This window comes from Sapajus apella, unplaced genomic scaffold (genome assembly GCF_009761245.1).
Source record: "Sapajus apella isolate SASKATOON/1434 unplaced genomic scaffold, GSC_monkey_1.0 scaffold46, whole genome shotgun sequence".
NCBI lineage: Eukaryota > Metazoa > Chordata > Mammalia > Primates > Cebidae > Sapajus > Sapajus apella.
Genome location: NW_022436986.1, coordinates 4,028,119 through 4,048,190, shown reverse-complemented (window position 1 = coordinate 4,048,190; position 20,072 = coordinate 4,028,119). Strand labels below are relative to the sequence as shown.

At 48.2% G+C, this 20,072-nt stretch overlaps 1 protein-coding gene across 2 annotated transcripts in view; it reads right to left on the bottom strand.

Annotated features, from left to right (window-relative positions):
• TMOD1 (tropomodulin 1) overlaps nucleotides 1-20,072 on the bottom strand; it is a 91,381-nt gene that overhangs the window by 14,074 nt on the left and 57,235 nt on the right. For both annotated transcript variants that reach the window (XM_032240146.1, XM_032240145.1), the window contains exons 5-8: nucleotides 16,973-17,062; nucleotides 14,969-15,099; nucleotides 13,276-13,383; nucleotides 10,177-10,320 (exon numbers count right to left, since the gene is read on the bottom strand). In XM_032240146.1, the coding sequence (XP_032096037.1) occupies nucleotides 10,177-10,320; nucleotides 13,276-13,383; nucleotides 14,969-15,099; nucleotides 16,973-17,062 (473 nt within the window). The remainder of the gene's footprint in view (nucleotides 1-10,176; nucleotides 10,321-13,275; nucleotides 13,384-14,968; nucleotides 15,100-16,972; nucleotides 17,063-20,072) is intronic.

Below are 20,072 nucleotides of genomic sequence, written 5' to 3'. Positions count from 1 at the left end.
TTCCACTGCTATGAAATGTCTAGATTAGGCAAATTCGTAGTGATGGAAAGGAGGTTAGTGAAAGGGGATACAAGCAGAATGAGAGCTAATGAGCATGGAGTTTCTTTTTTGAGTGATAAAAATTTTCTAGAATTAGATAGTGGTGATGGTTACAGAACCTTGTGAATACATCAAAACCCACTGAATTGTACCTTTTAAAAGGATGAATTGTGTGGTATGTGAAGTAGATGTCAATTAGAAAATACTCCACAGTGGAAAAAAAAATCAATCCAGTTAGAAAATGGGGACAAGATATGAAGAGACATTGACTGAAGAAGATGTGCATATTGGAAATATTCACATGACAAGATGTTCAGCATCATTATCACAGAAATGCAAATCAAAATCACAATGAGATATCACTATATACCTATCAAAATCTCTAGAATAAATATTAGCGACAACAGCAAACATGGGTAAGGGTGTAGAGAAACTGGTTCACTCATAAATTACTGGTGGGTCTAGAAAATGCCACAGTCATTGTGCACAAGAGCTGAGCAGTTTCTTAAAATGCAGTTTGTACTCCTGGGTATTTATCCCAGAGAAATAAAAACATATGTTTACATAAAATCTGTACAGGAATGTTTATAGCAGCTTTATAGGTAACAGACAAACCTGGAAACAACCCAGACATCCTTCAACAGGTGAATGGTCAAACAAACCATGGTACCTCCACACCATGGACTACTACTCACCAGTGAAAAAGGGCAAACTGTTGGTACATGCAACAATTTGGATGAATCTCCATAGAATTATGCCAAGTGGAAAAAAAGCCAGTCCAAAATGGCTACATAGTATATGATTTCACTTATATAACATTATACATATATAATTCTTGAAGTGACAAAATATTAAAATGGAAAACAGGTTAGTGGTTGCCTAGGGTTAAGGAGGCAGGAGGAAGAGACAAGTGAGCTTGGAAAGGGAACACGAGAGATCCTTGTGATGGAAATATTTTGTATCTTGACTGTATCAATGTTACTATACTTGCTGTGACACAAAACTACAGTTCCCACCAAAACTGCAGAGTACAAGGGATCTCCCTGTATTATTTCTCCTTCCTTCCTTCCTTGCCTCTCTCCGTCTCCCTCTCTCCCTCTCTCTCTCTTTCTTTCTTGAGAAAGAAAGATCTCAAGGCCTCTCCTTGAGGTCACTTGCTGGAAATGCCCTGCTAAAACTCTGGATGGGCTAGTCTCAGAAAGTACTGGTCTCCCCGGAGTGAAGGGGCTACCAGAGATTTCGAGGGCTGTCTGTGCAAAGCTGATGCTTCGTGCAGAGCACAAAGCCCTTTCTTTCCCTTTCCTTTCTTTTGTTTTTCTGAGACAGAGTCTCACTCTGTTGCCCAGGCTGGAGTGCAGTGGTACAATCTCAGCTCAGTGCAGCCTCTGCCTCCCAGGTTCAAGCAATTCTCCTGCCTCAGCCTCCTGAGTAGCCGGGACTACAAGCACGTACTACCACATGCAACTAATTTTTTATATTTTTAGTAGAGGTGAGATTTTGCCACGTTGGCCAGGCTGGTCTCAAACTCCTGGCCTCAAGTGATCTACCCATCTCTGCCTCCAGAAGTGCTACAATTACAGGTGTGAGCCACCACACCTGGCCCCTCTGTTTTATTTGTTACAACCGTATACTAGTCTGCAATTATCTCCAAATTTAAAAAGTTTAATTAAAAAAAAAAAAAAAAAACAGAAATAGAAACCAAACAGAAATACACAACCACCTCTAAAGGCTCCCCACTGCCAAGAGCTGCTGCTGTTTACTGTGTTCCAGGTCCTGCCTTGTGCCCACTTGCACGATTTCAGTTCATTCCCTCACTAAGCCAACAGGACAGAGCCCCACCTCCTCAGCCGGGCACTCCAGGGCCTTACAGATGATTCCTTGCTTTCCTTCTCTCTCTTGTTCCTTACAAAGCCTGTTTATCTCTGGCAGTCCGATACATAGTACCTGGTGCAGACAGAGGTCTACTCCTAAAAGCTCATGTGACTCCATGTGGAATGCTCTTAGCCTCCCTGTATGCACCTGTTTGTATATCCCTAGTGCTTTAACATGCACTGCAAATTCCCCCTCCCCCAGGAGGCTTTTCCTGATCCTGACCCCAGGAAATATCTCTCCCCATACCACACTCAAGTGCACATTGGATGTCTCTCCCTACACCTAACACAGTCCATCTGCCTTACTTGGGTCACTTGGCTCTAATCTGCCTCGCCAATTAGAACTGTACTGTCCAAGACAGTGGCTACTAACCGCAATGTGGCTCTATACATCTAAATAATGAAAATGAAACGACGGATAGTTCACTTCCTCAGTCCTATTAGCCACATTTCTAGTGCTTGATAGCTACTGGTGGCTGGGTGCAGTGGCTCACACCTATAATCCCAGCACTTTGGGAAGCTGAGGCAGGAGGATCACTTGAGACCAGGAGTTTGAGACCAACCTGGGTGGGCAACATAGAGAAAACTCGTCACTACAAAAACAAAAACAAACAAACAGCCGCTAGCTAGAGACTACCATGTTGGTCAGTGCAGATAGGGAACATCATCATCATCACAGAAAGTTCTATCGAACAGTGCTGCTGTAGAACATGAGCTCTGGGTAGGACATACTACCCAGTTTCTCTCAGTCGAGGTGTGCAGAATTGAATAGAATGGAGGAAATACAAATGTGCTTGGGAGGGACAGAGTAGATATCAGCCCAGCATCCCAATGGGCAAGCATGAATTGTAGCTGAGACTCTTGATGGAGAACTCCCCCCAGGTATTCTGAGTTCACTAGAGCTCATCTGGGTTCAGACTGGGCTCAGAAAGCTGGCCATGGCAGGCAGAGAGACACTGGTGAAACTCCACCAGCCCCTCTGGCAAGGCTCCTAAGAATGCCAGGAAGAGGTCAGGTCTGTCCTCGGAGGACTCAGCACAGCCCTGGAATCTGGCCATTTTGTCCTGGAGCTGGTACAGCAACCATCTGAGGCCCCAAGAAGGAACTGGCAGCTCCCTCGCCCACCTTCCCCAGTTAGCAGGAAGCCTGGCCTCTCCTTGAGGTCACTTGCTGGAAATGCCCTGCTAAAACTCAGGATGGGTTCATCTCAGAAAGTACTGGTCTCCCCTGAGTAAAGGGGCTACCAGAGATTTCAAGGGCTGCCTCTGCAAAAGGGTGTATAGAGTACAAAGCCCCTTGACATGCATTGCTCCTATTCAACCTGTCTGCATCCCTGGGATTTTGTTTTGTGGTATTTGTTTCTTCTTTAAATGAATTCATGCTATACTCATTGTACTCCAACTTGGATTTTTCATTTTATTTTTTTTTTATTTATTTATTTTAGAGACAGGGTCTCACTCTGTTGCCCAGGCTAGAGTACAGTAGTGCAAAGCAGGGCAATCATAGCTCATTACAGCCTTCAGCTCCTGGGCTCCAGTGATCCTCTTGTTTCAGCCTCCCAAATAGCTAGCACTATAAGCATGTGTCACCATGGCTGGCTAATTTCTTTCTTTCTTTCTTTTTTTTTTTTTTTTTAATAGAGATGGGGTTTTGCTATGTTGACCAGACTGGTCTTGAACTCCTGGTCTCTGGTGATCTCCCTCTTTGGCCTCCCAAAGTGCTGGGATTACAGGCATGAGCTGTCACGTCCAGCCCGCCTTTTTCATTTAATTTTTTTCAGCGCTTTTTCCAAGTCGGTACATAGAGAATGAGTTTATTCCTTCTATTGGCTTCACAGGATGCCAATGGATAGATGGATATTTAGGTTACTTCTGTTTTTACCTGTTACAAACAACATGGCAGTGGTAGGGGAGGGAGTGGGTATACTTCAGGCTCCCTACGGAGACGCAGAACTGCTGGGTGAAAGATAGGTGCTTTCGAATTACAATTGAGTCTGCTCTGCCAAAAGGATATAGAAATCCTTCAGCCGTGTGTGATGCTGTGTGTCCTCACACCTTTACCACCACAGAGCATTACTCATCTGGTGAGAAAGAGATCAGATTTGCTCTTGAACAAAACCACCAACCAATACCTTAGGTGTTACAAGCTGTATCCTGGAGCTGGTGGCTCTGAGGCCCCCATTCTGGCCAGAAGCACCAGGAACATCAAGAAGCTCATGTTGGATATTTGATGGGGCCAATTCTGGCTATTCCCAGATGATATGGACAACTGGGAATACTTCAAATCACAACAGAAAGGAGCCCTGGGAATTCTGTTGTCCAACTCCAGAATCCCAAACCCTAATTGACATGAAAATTCCTTCCATCTCCAGCTGTTTACACACCCCCAGGATGGGAGCTTCTCCTGCTTTGAGGTACCTGTTCCATCCTTGGGTAGCTTTGCTAGTTACAGAGGTCTTTCTGGACAACTGCTGTGACACAAAATAATATAGATAATTCTTACTCTGATGACTTAATATCTGTAGAATTCTTTGATCCTCCTCCCTCCCAAAGGTGGTGCTGATTTCCCTCCCCTCAAGTGTGGGTTGTGCTTTGTGACTCACTGTTAATAAACAGAATATGGTGGAAATGACTCTGTGTAACTTCTGAGGTGGGGTCATAAAAGGCATTTGAGGCAGGCTGGGTGCAGTGGCTCATGCCTATAATCCCAGCACTTTGGGAGGTCGAGGTGAGCGGATCACAAGGTCAGGAGTTCAAGACCAGCTTGGCCAACATGGTGAAACCCCGTTTCTACTGAAAAAACAAAAAATTAGCCAGGCGTGGTGGCACATGCCAGTAATCCCAGCTACTCTGGAGGCTGAGGCAGGAGAATCGCTTGAACCCAGGAGGTGGAGGTTGCGGTGAATGGAGATCATGCCATTGCACTCCAGCCTGGGCGACAGAACGAGGCTCCATCTCAAAAAAAAAAACAAAAAAGGCATTTGAGGCTCTCTTTTTTCTCTGCCTCGGCTCGCTCACTCTGGGAGACGTTAGCTGCCATATTGTGAGGACACTCCAACAACCCTAGGCTGGGTTCACATGGCAAGGGGCGGAGGTTTCCTGCCCACACTGTGACAGAGCCTTCATGAAAGCAGTTCCTCCACCACAGATCATGCCCTCTGGGTGAAGCCAGCCAGCCACACTGCTCCTGGACTCCTGGCCCTCAGAAATGGTGAGCAAATACATGTTTACTGTTTTATGTCAGGACTCTGAGGCTGTTTAAGTCCCTATATTTGGAGATAATTTGTTATACAGCTACAGATAACTGATACACTCACAATGTTGAGTAAAAAAAGCCAGACGCAAATCATCCAGCCTGGGAAAAAAAGACAGCACAGTCTACCTTCTTTCACTTCTCTTCAAAATATTAAGCACATACTCATTGTCAAATATTGGAATAAAAAGTGGGGAATCAGGACAGTACCCCCAGACACTGTACATATTCTCATTTGTGGGGCTCACCCCAGGCCTTGTCTGTCCTGGGGGCAGGGCCCCTCTGCACCCTGTGGGTCCTGGGGAAGGGCAGCTCTGTGAGGAGTCTGGAGGGGGAGGTGAGAGCAGCAGAGAAGCCGTATGTGGAGACGGCTGCTTGGCCTGGGCCGAACCTGCAGCTCCCTCGGGGCCCACAGGGTCTCTCCCACCCAACCATCAGTGCCGCCAGGATACCGCAGCTCCAGCCCAGCTCTGCCACTAACCTGGCCCGTGGCCTTGGGCTAGTCCCATTCCTTCTCTCATCCTCAGTTTCCCCACCTGTGAAAGGAGGCCTGGGCTGGATGCTGTCCTAGTGCCTTCCAGCTCTGGGGCCTGCTCTGCCCGTTCCCACTCACCGTGGCCTCGGCACAACCACAGGCGGCAACGGAACATTGCTTGGAAATAAAGAGAGACTATTTGAGTAAACAAACAGCTTCAAAGTCCTGGTTCCCAAACTATGTCCTGAGCCAGCTCCGTGTCACCCTGGGCAGAACTCCCCAAGTCCCTTTCCCTGGCCGTATAAGGAGAAAGAAGGACAGAGACTCGCTGCTACAGGTTATAAGCACAGGACTGAGGAAAAAGCCGTCTCCAAGGACCTCGGTGACTAACCAGGAATAAGGAATAAATCAAATGCCACTCGACACCTCCTCTGGGTCACACTGCCCTGCCTCCCCTGAGCCTGGGACTGAGGCACCTGAAGAGGAAGCACAGGTGGCCTCCTCCTGAGCCTGGGTCAGCAAGCCCCCTCCCTGAGGCCCAACTCCAGTTAGGCAGGAGCATCTCCTCATAGCCCCCTGGTCCTGGGCCCTAATAACCTCTCCTTGCCCTCCAGTCTCCTCCCATCCAGCCAGAACCATCTTCCCAGAGCACAGCCACGGCCTACTTTCCCCCAACCCACCCATTCAAAGCTCTCTAACTCCTAACCCTCTTTCAGGCTTTCCTCTGGGGGTATCATGAGCCTGTGTGCATGGGTTCCATGCTTTCCCCACTCCTTCGCTCTGCACCTGGGATGCCACGGCCTCCACTTCACCTGGGAAACTTTCCACCCTATGGGTCTATGCAGCATCTATAGGTTTATCTCAAAATCTGCCTCCTCCAAGCAGCCCTCCCTGATCCCTGTTCCTGACTAAGCCTTCTCCCTCTCATGGATCTCACAGCCCATTTCCTGGCTGCTGGAGCACCTGGCATGATGGTGCTTTCTGTAACTATCTTTCCTCCATCCAGAGAGGAAGTTTCTGGAGGGCGGATCTGGAGCCTCAGTCCCACACACAGCCCAGCAGGGTCCTGGCAAGCAGCCAGCATCCATCAAAATGTCGAGATGAACCTAAAAAGAGACTCACTGGATGGGAGGTGTGCTGAGCAGTGCTCAGGGCCCAGGCCAGAGGACAGATGAGAAAAGCCAGGCTAACATCACATGAAACTACAGCTGCTTTGAGAACCCAAACAGGAAAAGCATTATACATGGACTCTGGAGTCACACAGACCTGGGTTTGAATCTTGCCCCTCTTGCTTCTTGTGTGGCCTCTGGCAGGTTGCACAGCCTGCCTGGCGCTCAGTTTCTTCATCTGTGCTATGGGGGTGGGTTGTAACATCCACTTACAGAGTATTTGTAAACATTAAATTAGATAACAGACGCAAGGCACCCAGTATGATTCTTGGCGCATGATACTTGCTCAGGAAATTCACTCTTAGAATAATGTGTGAATTCCCTAGATCACCTTCCTAGTAATTCTAAAAGTTAACAACTTCAGAGTTTACATCTGCTATCTCCTTAGAAGCAGATTCTTACCATCCCCATCTTACAAGCAAGGAAACAGGCTCAGGAAAGTAAATTTGTTTGAACCAGGGTGATCAGCTAGCGTAAGGGTGATGGTTAGCATGGGTACCATCTTGGACTCTGGGGTGACAGTGTGTGGAGGGAGGGGGCAACTCCCTGGCAGCTGCCACCACAGTGACCTGAAGCCAGGGCTCTCAGTCCTCTTTGGCTGACATTCTGCCCGAGGAGTTAAGTTTCAGCTGACTCTGGGTAGACCCTGACTTCCTGCCAGGCCAGGCTGGGATTCACATGAGTAGCCAATCCCAGGGCCTGGCCCAGGGCTGCTGCCAAGCCTGCATGCCTTTGTTCCATCTCCTCTGTCCCTCTTGCCTCCAATGGAGCAGAGTCAGCAATGGCCAAGGGAGGGTGCCCAAGGGGTGGGGGTGGGGAGGGCCTGAGAATGAGTGAGGCAGCAGCAGACCACTGGCATGGGAGAGATGCAAGGAGTCCACTGCAGCTAATGCACGTGACACGGCTGCTGACGGCTCATGTGACCACTTTCTATGAATGAGAAAAAGGTGTCCTCTCTGGGTGAACAAAGCCCCATACTGAGGCACCAAGCTTGGAGTGTGGATTCCGGGTTGAATTTTGCTCTCTGCTACCTCATTGTGTCATGAACAATATGCATGACCATCCAAGACAACTTCCTTACCAGGCACCCCTGAAGGACCAGGTCCTGAGCTGGGCCCTGAGACAGGAGTTGCCTCAGACATAGCACCAGCTTCTGGGAAGCTCAAGGGAAGCCAAGGTGCTAGGGAGCCCAGAGGAAGAAGCATTTAACTCTCTTTGGGCAGAGGTTTGGAGGAGCTATGGCAAGCTAGTGGGAGAAGAAGGGGATAACCTGGATCTCAAAGAAAAAAACAAAACACCCCTGATGCATGGTGTGCCAATTTGCCAATTTCCATAGTGTAAATACTCCCTCCTATCATGAGCAATTCAAGGTACCAATGTGCCATCACTGGTCTTGGGAAAAGATATGCACAATCAGTTCTTGCAAGCTGGTTCAAGTTGTCTCTAGAATACCACTAAGATAAAGAGAAGCTTCAACTAAACCCAGAAGGCAGAGAAGAGGGTAGAGGCAGGTGAAGACATTCCAGGAGGAGGGAAAGGCAAGGAGGCATGAAAGTAAGTGGGGAGCAAGCTGTGAATGGTTTTGAAAGGGTTATGGTTGGGAAGGGAGTCAAAATCTTCTGGAGGTTGGTAATGTTTTAGTTTCTTGACCTGGACAGGGGTTACATGCCTGTTATAATCCTTAAGCTATCTATTTAAGTTTTATGTACTTTTCTGTATGTTTGCCATATTTTACAATAAAAAAGTTAAAAACTAGTGATAATCTCACTCAGGTATAATCACTGTTTAGAATTTGTAATATTTCATTCCAGTCTTTTTTCCATGCATACATTAATATAACCATTCAGCAAAAATTTTCCATGTAGGGGAAAAAAATAACTAAGTCCCCCATTTATAAAAAAGGAAAACATTTTAACATCAAAAGCAATATGTTACAGTGGAAGAGGTGTGAGTTTTGGAGTCAAGGAGACCTGGATTCAAATCCTGCTTCCTAAATGCTGACCTTGTGACCCTAAAAAAAGGGCTTATCTTTGGCCTGTCTGGACTGCTTTCTGAAAACTGAGATTGAAGATGTAGGAATTCACTCAAGGTGGTGGCAAAAGTATTAAAAGAAAAATAGTAAAGTTATATAGTTTCAAACTCTTTCAGAAGGCCTGAAAGGTTCTTCATAGTTTTAGTAGCAGTTTCAGCCAAAGGCAGCCTGAATCCCCCTTACATTTAGTTAATAAGTAAAGCAAATAGCTAAGGTATGCAAAAGAGTTTACCTAACTAACTTGTTTACTCACATGGTCTTAAAACTAATCTTTGAGCCGGATGGCTCTCTCAGGAGAAGGTTGACCAAGGATATTATCCGCTAATGGTGTTTGCTTTAAGCATCAGAACCTGTGCTTTAATATTCACTCTGGTGGTGTTAACTCAAGCTTTTGTGAATTAAACTTTACTAAATAAATGCAAGTCTCTCTAACTAGTAAAGGATGGCCATTGCAACTGTTTACAGCACTCTCCAAGGAGTCTGCAAGCCACCCAGTCCCTCAGCTGAACTAGCAAAACATAATATCTGTGTGTCAGTGTACTTTATTCATCTGTTGCTTAGTAAAAGTTTGCAAGACAGACCCCTGCAGGTAGTAACACTGAAAATGATACCCACATTCTGCAGGGTTGTTGTGAAGATCAAAGATGATGGATGTAAGATGTGTAGCTCAGAGCCCGGCCTACAGGAGACACTCAACACATGTAACATATAAGATATTGTTATTAGCAGCCTCTCAGAAAGTTGGAGCTGAAAGTTACCCTGCAGATAAATGACTGGCCCACAGAAGTTACAGAGAAACAGTAACTCTGTAAGAATAAAGACAAACTAGAATTTGCCCAGAGAGTAACCTGAATGGTAAGGAAACTCAAAAGTCCCGTTAAATGGAGGAGAATGAAGAAAATGGGGGATTTTAACCTGGGGAAGGGGAGTTTAGTAGTTCATGAAGTCTGTGCAACAGATGTCCTAGAAGCAGAGAACGGATAGAAGCAGGGTACGGAGCTAAGCCCAACAAACAGGACTTACAGGGAACTGACTTCTACTGGATATATGGAAGAATGCTCTAATTGCCTAAGAATGGAAGGGGTGATGTTGGTAAGGAGAGTGTGCCCCATCACAAGAGGGACTCAAGCAGAACTGGAAGAGCACATAGTGGGAGTGATGAAGGAGGAAGGTGAACATGGTAGAGGATATGAACTTTGGGGACCTTGGAGGTCCCTCAAAGCTGGGCTCTGAGTGTCTATCATCAGCATTCTCAGCTCCATCCAGCAGCATGGGAAAAATTGCAGGCCAGTGGGCTGCACTTAGTTATAGACCTGAGGAGACCCTTGACCATCTCACCTGGTTGTCAATTTTCAGTTCCACCAGCGAAGTGTTGTGCGGGAGGGCTTCCACCAGGCGCAGGATCCCAGCTCCAGAAATGAAGTTGGATTCCACATTCAGTGTCTTCAACACCTTATTCACCTTGAGCATCTCAGCAAGGGCCTTGAAGCACAGGAGAAATGTAAGGATGCCCGTGAGTCACCCTGAGCAAGGCTGGAGGCCCCTCTGGGTAGATCCTAAGACACCTAGGGGCACAGGAGGATGATCTCCACCAGGTCCTTCACCAAGCATAACTCTGACTGTGTCTCTCCTCTCCTGCAACCTGCCATGGCTCCCAATCCCCCACAGTAGAATTCTATGCTGCTTAGCCTACTTCCAAAGCTTCTGTGACTTGGGTCGCCTCCTCTGTCCAGAATCAGCTCTCACCACTCCTCTTTAGTGGGGCTACTCACAGCTCCCCATGCCTGCTCAGCTCAGTGCTTTTCCACTTTGTCTTTGCCCTTTTTATCCCTCCAACCTGGAACTCCCTTCCCTTTCTGCTTCCCTGTCCAAGCTCTGCCCATCTTTCAAGGCCATTCTCAATGGTCCTTTCCCCTAGAGCTCTTGCTGACATTCCCTAGCTGACTGTAGCCTACCCACTTGAATCCTCATAGAATGGAGCCATACTTCCCTCATTATGGACCTTGTATTCCTCTGTTCGGAGTTGTTTTCATACCAGTGTTGTCTCTGCCATTAGACTATATACTCCTGGTGGGCTGAAAATGCATCCTATCCATCCTATGTTGCTCACAGTACCCAGCACATATAGGTCCTCAGGAAATGTTCATTCAGCAACCAGTGGAGTTTCAACCTCCCATACATACTCCCCACTTGTCTCTCCTACTGCCCTGTGGAAATTCCATGGAGACATGGTTTTCTTCATCTGATCACTACAGAGCAGAAGAGGAAAGCCTGGGAAACCACCCACTGGGCAAGTAACCAGGGCAAACTGGAGAAGAGGAGCTTAGGTGGCCCCTAGCACGTTCAGAGGAACTCAGCCAAAGGGTATAGATGACAATCAGAGCCTCTGAAGGAAATGAGGTAATTAGCAGATGGTGGAAACGATATGTCATGGAGGAAAGAAGACACCAGCAGCTGATAGGACATACTGATCAGTGGGCCATGCTTTCTGAAATGACGCTCCAAGCTAGGAATACTTGCCCCATCACCCCTGCCTTGCTGAGACCTGCAGAGAGGCTCAGCTCCCAGGAAGCCCTTTGTTTTGAAATCATCACCCCTCCTCAGTGCCCCTCACTTCAGTGTGCCCCCAGGATGGCATGTCAGCTTTCTCTACAATGGTGTCTGTCTCGGACTTGGCTGGCCCTCCTGAGGGAATGGACCCAGTCAGAGTCCTCTCTGTACCCTCCACCAGAACCTCCCTGCTCCTAGGAAAGGCTTAATCAAATCTAATTTTTAAAAAAGTAATCAAAATAACAACCAGTAGGCAATTCACCAGGCTGATCCAACTGGACTTGCTGGTGGCTGAGTAAGTCCTGGAAGCACTGTCTTGACAGGTGTTAACTCCTTGCATGCTGGGTCCCAGTGGAGAAACCGGTGCCCAGAAGAAAAGCTAGGCTGGGCAGTGGGGGCACTGACAGAGCTCTGGCAGCCTGCTTTACCAAATGGTGAGGAAGCATCTCAGTGTTTGACATGGACATACTGGTATGCATGGACTGATATCAGCTGTTGGTCTGGCAGAGCCCATGTCCAAAAAGCATTTGTGGACCTCAGCTGAGGGCCAGCATGGACATGCTTGCTTTCTGATCCATGACATAGTAGCATACAGGGCATGTGGCTTTGCCAGCTGTGTTTTTATAGGCAAACTCAGGATCCATGGAGATCTGAGGTCCGAGGTCATCGATCCAGAGATTCCCCACAGGCAGCAATGGGAGACTGTGAGCTATTTCTATTATTTCAAAAATATGAAAGAACACTGTCCTACCTATTTTAAAAATCAGAAAAACACCGATTTCTACTAAATTGTCAATTACTGGCCCAGATGAACTAGTTTCTGCCCTTCTTGCAGGAACGTAGCTTTGCAGTGATCGCACTGTACTGTGATCCTGTAGTTGTCTCCTAGGCCAAATGGACTAGAATGTTTATGAAAGTGGGAGCTGAGACTGTGGGGTCACCGTTGTATTCCCAGAACCTAACGTAGTGTTGGGCACAGAGAGACTCTTAATACATGTGTGCTAGCTGTTTAAAAAGAAGAGTTGATGGCCACTTCAGAGTAAGTACAATTTAATTTGATCGGAAATGTCTTTTGCGACTTGGTAAAATAAAATTGGTCATTGGGACCTGCTGATGAAACCATTGATTTTATTTGATTTTAGTTAATTGATTGATTGATTGATTGAGATGGAGCCTTGTTCTGTTACCCAGGCTGGAGTGCAGTGGTGTGATCTCGGCTCACTGCATCCTCTGCCTCCTGGGCTCAAGCACTTCTCCTGCTTCAGCCTCCCAAGTAGCTGGGATTACAGGCATGCACCACCGTGCCCAGCTAATTTTTGTACTTTTAGTAGAGACGGGGTTTTACCATGTTGGCCAGGCTGGTCTTGAACTTCTAACCCCAAGTGATCCACCCATCTTGGTCTCCCAAAGTGCTGGGATTAGAGGCATGAGCCACTGCGCCCAGCTGAAATCACTGATTTTAGAGAAGGAAAAACTGAGGAACAGGGAGGGGCAGGCCCTTGTTCTAATATGATGTGCTGAGTGAAGACAGCGCCAGATTTAGGGTCACATGACTGCACTGGAATTGCAGGTCCGACCTCTCACTTGCTGTGTGACTGGACAAAACAAGTTGCCTGACCTCTCTGAACCTTAGGTTCTTTAAGTGCAAAGTGGGAGACCTGCACAGCTGAGACTGGCGGTGATTGTAAAGACTGGCCGGGATGATGTGTGGGTGGTGCTGGGTAATGGCTGATCCCTCTACACCCGCCATGGCTCCTGGTCCAGTGCTTTCCGCTACCACATAGAGCTCTTCATTAGTGAGATACAACCGGTCGTGAGGCCGTATATTTCAACCCTTCTGTTTCAAAGCCCCCTATCCACAATGCAACAGAATAGAAAGATACGTACATACGCCACGGGGTCGTTACTCCGTGTCCCCACGATGCTGAACTTCTTCACATATGAGTTTTCCTTCAGGGCTTCTGCATACGCCTTGAGGGTGGGGATGGGGATATTCTGCACAAAGAAAGGCAACAGAGGTTGTGACCAGAAGCCTCCCCTGGGGCAGGCTGAGGCAGGCAGATTAGCCTGGCTCCTCACTGATTTCTGGCAAGTCTCTGGCCAAAAAGCTGAATGGGCAAAAGGTTTGGGCTTTGTCCCAGATGACTAAGATTTGGGGAGAACTTTCTGGTAGAAAATCCTTCCTGAAAATTTCAGATAAGACCTGTAACTTCTTTGTGCACTTGGAGGCCAGAGAAGAGGCAAAAATTAAGGCGTGGAGTGTTGCAAAGAGCTAGGACTTGGGGTGTGGGGAAGGGCTGGACCTGGCTTTGGCCCCAGTGATTGGCAGTGTTTCTGACTTGCTATGTGTCTCTGTGGAAGCCTCTTCCCCTCTCTGGCCCTGTTTCTGGAAAACAGGAGAGGGGGTTACATACAATGTAACATCTTCCCCAGGGGGTCTCTGCTCCAGCTGCACATCAGAGACTCCTGGGGAACTTTTACAAAATGGTGATGATCTTCTCAGGTGAAAACCAATGAGATCAGGACCAACAGGCTCATAGCGGAGAGGGGAAACTGAGGCCAGAGGAGGCAGGCCTCACAGGGAGCTTCCATCCCTCATGCAGCCTTGAGGTGGCATTCACTGCCAAAGTGCCGCATTCTGAATTGTGCCAGTGTCTCCCACTGGGCACATGAAATCAAACATGGCTGTGTTTTTACCAATCTCTCATTTCAGAGTGTCACTTAAGCTCCCGAGGGAGCAGAGCACGGCGAGGCCAGGTGGAGGCAAACACTAGGGTGCAGGTTTCCAATCTGATGGTGCCGTGGGGCTGGCAGCTGCTTAAAAGAAAGTGGAGAAGGAAAGAAAGTGGAGCAGGGGCATGGGGGGCTGGCTTCTAGTCTTACCTCCACCCCCTCCCAGAACTAATCCGGTGGTCTCCGGGCTGAGCAGGTGGGTAGGCAGCTGCGTCTGTCTCTGAATTCTTTCTCCAGTGGCCTGTTCGGGGTGGGACTGCCTGCCCACCTGTCCCTCCCTGCCCTGGGGATCACATAAGGAAATGTCCACAGAGAAAAGGGCAGACGGCTTGGGATATTGCTTTGGACATTTTGGCCAACAGCTCCCTTCTGTGGCTGTAAAATGAGGCTGAATATGAAAGTGATACAGCAGCAGCAATGGTACAGGGGAGGGACCTGCCCAGGGCCTGTGTTACCCCCAAGCTTAGTGGGCAATGGACTTTTCCAGCCTTGAGATCCCGTGCAGCAGCGTGTGTCTGACTCATGATTTTATCTCAGAGAATCTCTCGGTGTTTTGAATAACGAGGCAGGTTTCCAGATTGAAGCGGGACTGGTCCATGCTAAACATCTGGCCCCGATATCATCCTCAGAAAGAAACCAGGACTGCGGGATGCGCTTGTTTACACTGCCACCCCGCTTAAAGGCTCCCATTTGCAAAGGTTTTGTCCCTATTCCTGATGCAGAAACACCCAGAGTCCAAACAGGACCCTGTTTACTCTGCACAGCCAAGCCTGGACCAACTGCGTTTGGGTGACACAGTTCCCCTCCCCCACCCACACACAGGGAAAGTGAAATAAATGGACTTTACCCGGATATTATTGAGGTTAACCTCTTCAAGTTTCGGGTCATTGTTCTTTATCCGTTCCAGCGTTTCCTCTACGTCTGTTGAGTTTGGTTCTTCGTCAGGCACAGGCTTGTATTGTGTGGGTTTAATCACACCTAGAGTGACCGACAAAAGGAAGTGGCTCACAGAAACAAGGGGCTCACTTTCTGCCAACACAAGGATGCTCTGGAAGGGAACGTGTGCAGAGTTTGGGCATGTGAAGGCTGCACATCGCAGGGGCTGGTGGGGGTAGGGGGCTCCACTCAGAAGCAGCCCCGCAAGGGAGCCAGGAGGCTGGGGTTCTATTTGGACTCTGCCTTTGAGGTGCTGCAAGAACTGGGTGAGTTACTTAAATTCTCTGAACCTTGGGTCTTCACCTGTAAAGCAGGGAGAGTCATTTCACCGGTTCTCATTACCACAGTGGGCTCTTGGGAGACCAAGATGAAGCCTGGATGGGAAAGAAATGCACCCGTCTTCCAGATGGAGAAATAATTATTTTTCTGGCAGCCTCATTTTTGTTTGGGGCCAAAATGCCAGCTTTGGAACAATGCAGTGGAGTAATTAAGGCAATGCAAAATTGGCCCAGGAAAGGACAAAAGGGCTCATGGAACAGAGGAGGCACCTAGAAATGGACCCACGTGGATGATAAAGGTGGAGGCCCAAACCAGTGATGAAAGGATCAATCTTGCAAGGAATGGTGTTGGGACCATCGGATATCAATTCAAAGAAAATGCAAGTTTGATCTCATTCCATAGCACACACAAACATGAACTCCAGGTAGATTAAGAAGTTGAAGGCCGGGTACGGTGGCTCATGCCTATAATCCCAGCACTTTGGGAGGCCGAGTCGGGTGGATCACGAGGTCAAGAGATCGAGACCATTCTGGTCAACATGGTGAAACCCCGTCTCTACTAAAAATACAAAAATTAGTTGGGCATGGTGGCGTGTGCCTTTAGTCCCAGCTACTCGGGAGGCTGAGGCAGGAGAATTGCTTGAACCCAGGAGGCGTAGGTTGCGGTGGGCCGAGATCACGCCATTGCCCTCCAGCCTGGGTAACAAGAGCGAAACTCTGTCTCAAAAAAAAAAAAAAAAAAAAAAAAAAAAGTTGAATATGGCTGGGTACGGTGGCTCATGCCTGTCTCCCAGCACTTTGAGAGGCCAAGGCAGGTGGATCATGGGTTCAGGAGTTTGAGATCAGCCTGACCAACATGGTGAAACCCCGTCTCTACTAAAAATGCAAAACTTAGACAGGCATGGTGGTACCCACCTGTAATCCCAGCTACTCAGGAAGCTAAGGCAGGAGAATAGCTTGAACCCAGGAGGCGGAGGTAGCAATGAGCTAAGACCATGCCACTGCACTCCAGTCTGGGCAACAGAACAAGACTCCATCTCAAAAAAAAAAAAAAAAAAAAGAAATTGAATGTAAGGCCAAGTGTGGTGGCTCATGCCTGTAATCCCAGCATTTTGGGAGGCCGAGGCAAGAGAATCATTTGAATCCAGGAGTTCAAGACCAGCCTGGGCAACAGTGTGACCTCATCTCCATAAAAAATAAACAAAACTAGCCAGGTATGACTTCATACACCTGTAGTCTCAACTACTCAGGAGGCAGAGGTGGGAAGATCGCTTGAGCCCAGGAGATCCAGGCTGCTGTGAGTCAAGATTGTGCCACTGCACTCCAGCCTGGCTGACAGAGCGAGACTCTGTCTTAAAAAAGAAAAAGTTGAATATAAAAAGTAAATCTCTAAAACTTTTAGAAGAAAATATAGGAGAACATTTTTATAATATTGGGATAGAGAAGGCCTTTGTAAACAAGACATAACTCCCAGGAGACTCAAAGGAAAGGATGAACAGATTTGGCTACACAACATTTTTTTTTTCTTTTTATCTGGCTACATAACATGTCAAAACTTCTGCAACCAGTCAGAGAATATCAGTGAGTGAAGGAGGCAAGAAGCATGAGGTCTCTCGGGGGGGCGGGTGCATACTCACTGTTGAGCCCCTCCTTGTTCATGATGGAGCTGCTGCTCAGGGCCTGGTAGTACTGCTGGTTGCTCATGAGCGTGTGCATGCCCAGGATCGCTGCAGGGACAAGGAAAGGGCCCGTGATGCGCCTCTGCAGTCTAAAGAGCCTCCTAGGGACCCACACTCCAAACCCTGGGAACTCTGGCTCACAGAAATGGCAAGAAACACTTACATGAAGAATCCAGAATTTTATTTTACTTTTACTCTCACCTCTGTTGATGTGACTCTGAAATCTCCAGCCCCAACCCAGGCTGCTCTGCCCCTGGCCTCTGAGTCCCTGATGTCCTGCTAGGACATCCAGCTCAATGTGGCCAAACCAGAATGGCTCTTTCCAGTGACAACCCCTTTTTTTAGAAGGGTCTCTTTCCATCTCGTCATCCTGCCTGTCCCTCAGGGTAAAACCCCAGAGCATGTCACACCTTCTCCTCGCAGGCCCATTCGGCTGCCCCAGTGCCTCTCAGATCCATCCCCCTCCCATCCCATCACGTCCGTCCTCGTGGAGGCCTGATCATTCCTGGGCTGTATCGCCACGGCTGTGTCATCACTGGTGCCCTGGTCTTGGCCTCTTCCTCCCAGCACGCAGCACAGAGCAGCCAGACATGCCAACCTGACCTCATCACTCCCATGCTCCGCCATTCATTCATTCAACATGTACTGAAGCCCACCCCAGCACTGTGTGCCAGGCTCTGGTGGGGACAGTGGAGAATAAGAAAGGCCGAGTCTCTGCTCCCGGGGATGAAAGTGTGCTGGGGGAGAGAGAACCCAAGCAAGTTCCCACGCAGTGAAAAAGCAGTGCAGGGTGTGGTGAGTGTGGTAGAGGAAAAGTTCAGTCCTGAGAGATCATAAAAGAGGGACTTGGGATGGGAAGGCGGAGTAAGTGTTGGCCAAGCTAAGAGAAGGGCAACAGAACATTCCAGGCAGAGGAATGCAGGTGGGAAAGCCTCGAGGTTCTGAGAAGCCATTGAAGGCATGAGCAAGAAATGAGATAGCCTGACCTGAGTTGTGACTACTGTGTTGAGAACTCACTAGAGAGGGGAGAGATGGACATGGCTGCAGAGCCATGAGGCTGTTGCAGCTGTCCGGATGGGAGGATGGTGGCTCGTACAGCCAAGTCCAAACCCAGAGCCTGGCTTCACAGTCCCCCCACCGGGGGGCCCCATCTCAACAGTGTTGTTGCACTCCCCGTCCCAACAGTCTCTGCTCCAGCCACACAAACAGTCCCTGCTTTTGCTAGTGCCCTCCTTTCTGTGGGTGATTCTCTGCACCCACTTGACTTGGAATTTTAGATAAACAACACATTTTTTTTAGCATAAGTAGGCCCCGTTCAACCTTGGGTCATATTTGTTGTTCTCTGAAATCTGAATTCAATTGAACATCCTGTATTTTATCTAACAAAAAAAAATCAGATCTCCCTCCCTCTCCTTCAAGACTGGGAGTGACCCTTCCTCCTCCAGGGAGTCCTCCTGGACTTCTCCTCTCCCTCTCTAGTTCTCCCACAGCACCTGGTGTATGCCTCAGAATCTACTTGGTGTTAGACATATCTAGATACACGTGTGCTTCTCCTACTAGACTGTAGGCTTCTGGAGGTCAGGGAAGGATATTCTCTCTTCTACCTCTCCCCGAATATGGTATTTGGCAAATATTTGGTGATAATTTTTTAAAAATACCCAAGTCATTTCATTAGATATGGTTTCCTGTTAGAGAGACAACATGGGAACCCTTAATGAAGAGTCAGGAGACCCAAGTTCCAGCCCTGACCATGCCCGTGATATCAGTGTGACCTTGGGCAGTTCCCCCGCTCCGCCCAGGCTTCAGCCTCCTCTTTCCGATGAGGCATGGAGACGAGACCAGTGGCTCTCGGTCAAGGCTGCACACACGGATCCCCCGGGGAGCTTTAAGAACATTTCAGTGCCTGTCTCCATCCTGGACCAACCAATCAGAATCTCTGGAGATTCTTTTTTTTAATCTCCTCAGGTGATTTTGTTGCTCAGTGCGAGTCGAAAACCACAAGACAAGATGATCTCAAATTCCCTTCTGTTTCTCACATTCTAAGATTCTTCTCTGCTAAAATTAGACTTGCTTGTTCATCACTAAGTGAACTGGTGGGGAGAGAGGCATCTGCATTTTGTCGAGCTCTCGGGCTTTTAATTTAGGCTGCGTCTACGTGGGCAACAGGAGCTGAGGCCTGAGTCAGCAGCAGGTGAATCAGATCACCACGAATGAGTCCCATCCCAGGGCAGGCTCTCGCAGTTCCCACACAGCAGCTGGTGGGGGCGGGGTGGGGGGAGGTTCTGGGATGTGCTGGGGTTTCAGGCTTGGAAACAGTTCGTAAAGGTTGTTGGGGATCACATGAAAGATGTAGCCTCATATGGCTGGCTGGCGTGGCTTAGAGTATAGGGAGGTGGAAAATGGAAAGTGCATTTGGCACACAGATGCCAGCTTCCTGTGATAGTCTAGAAAGAGGGATGGAGGCGGCAAAGTGACAAGAGACAGGAGACCAAGAGAAAGGAGACCTGCGTTTCAGTCTGAGCCTCGGTATGAATTTTCTGGGTAACCCTGTATAGGTCACTTCCCTTTTAGTGGCGGGGGGCTCAGTTTTCTCACTTGTAAAATAGTGTTTGAACTAATCTCTTACCTACCCATAGGATTTAGCCACACAACAATTTCTCATGTTTTTATCCTGTTTGACTTTCACAGTAAGTATCCAGGGGCTGGGCATGGTGGCTCATGCCTGTAATCCTAGCACTTTGGGAAGCTGAGGTGGGTGGATCTCTTGAGACCAGGAGTTTGAGACCATCCTGGCCAACATGGTGAAACCCGGTCTCTGCTAAAAATACAAAAATTAGCAGGGTGCGGTGGCGTGCACCTGCAATCCCAGCTACTTGGGTGACTGAGACAGGAGAATAGCTTGAACCTGGGAGATGGAGGTTGCAGTGAGCCGAGACTATGCCACTGCACTCCAGGCTGGGCAACAGAGTGACACTCTGCCTAAAAACAAATGAACAAACAAACAAAAAGCACCCAGGGCATCTGTGGTAGACTCCCCACCCCTAACTTTTTCAGCAAG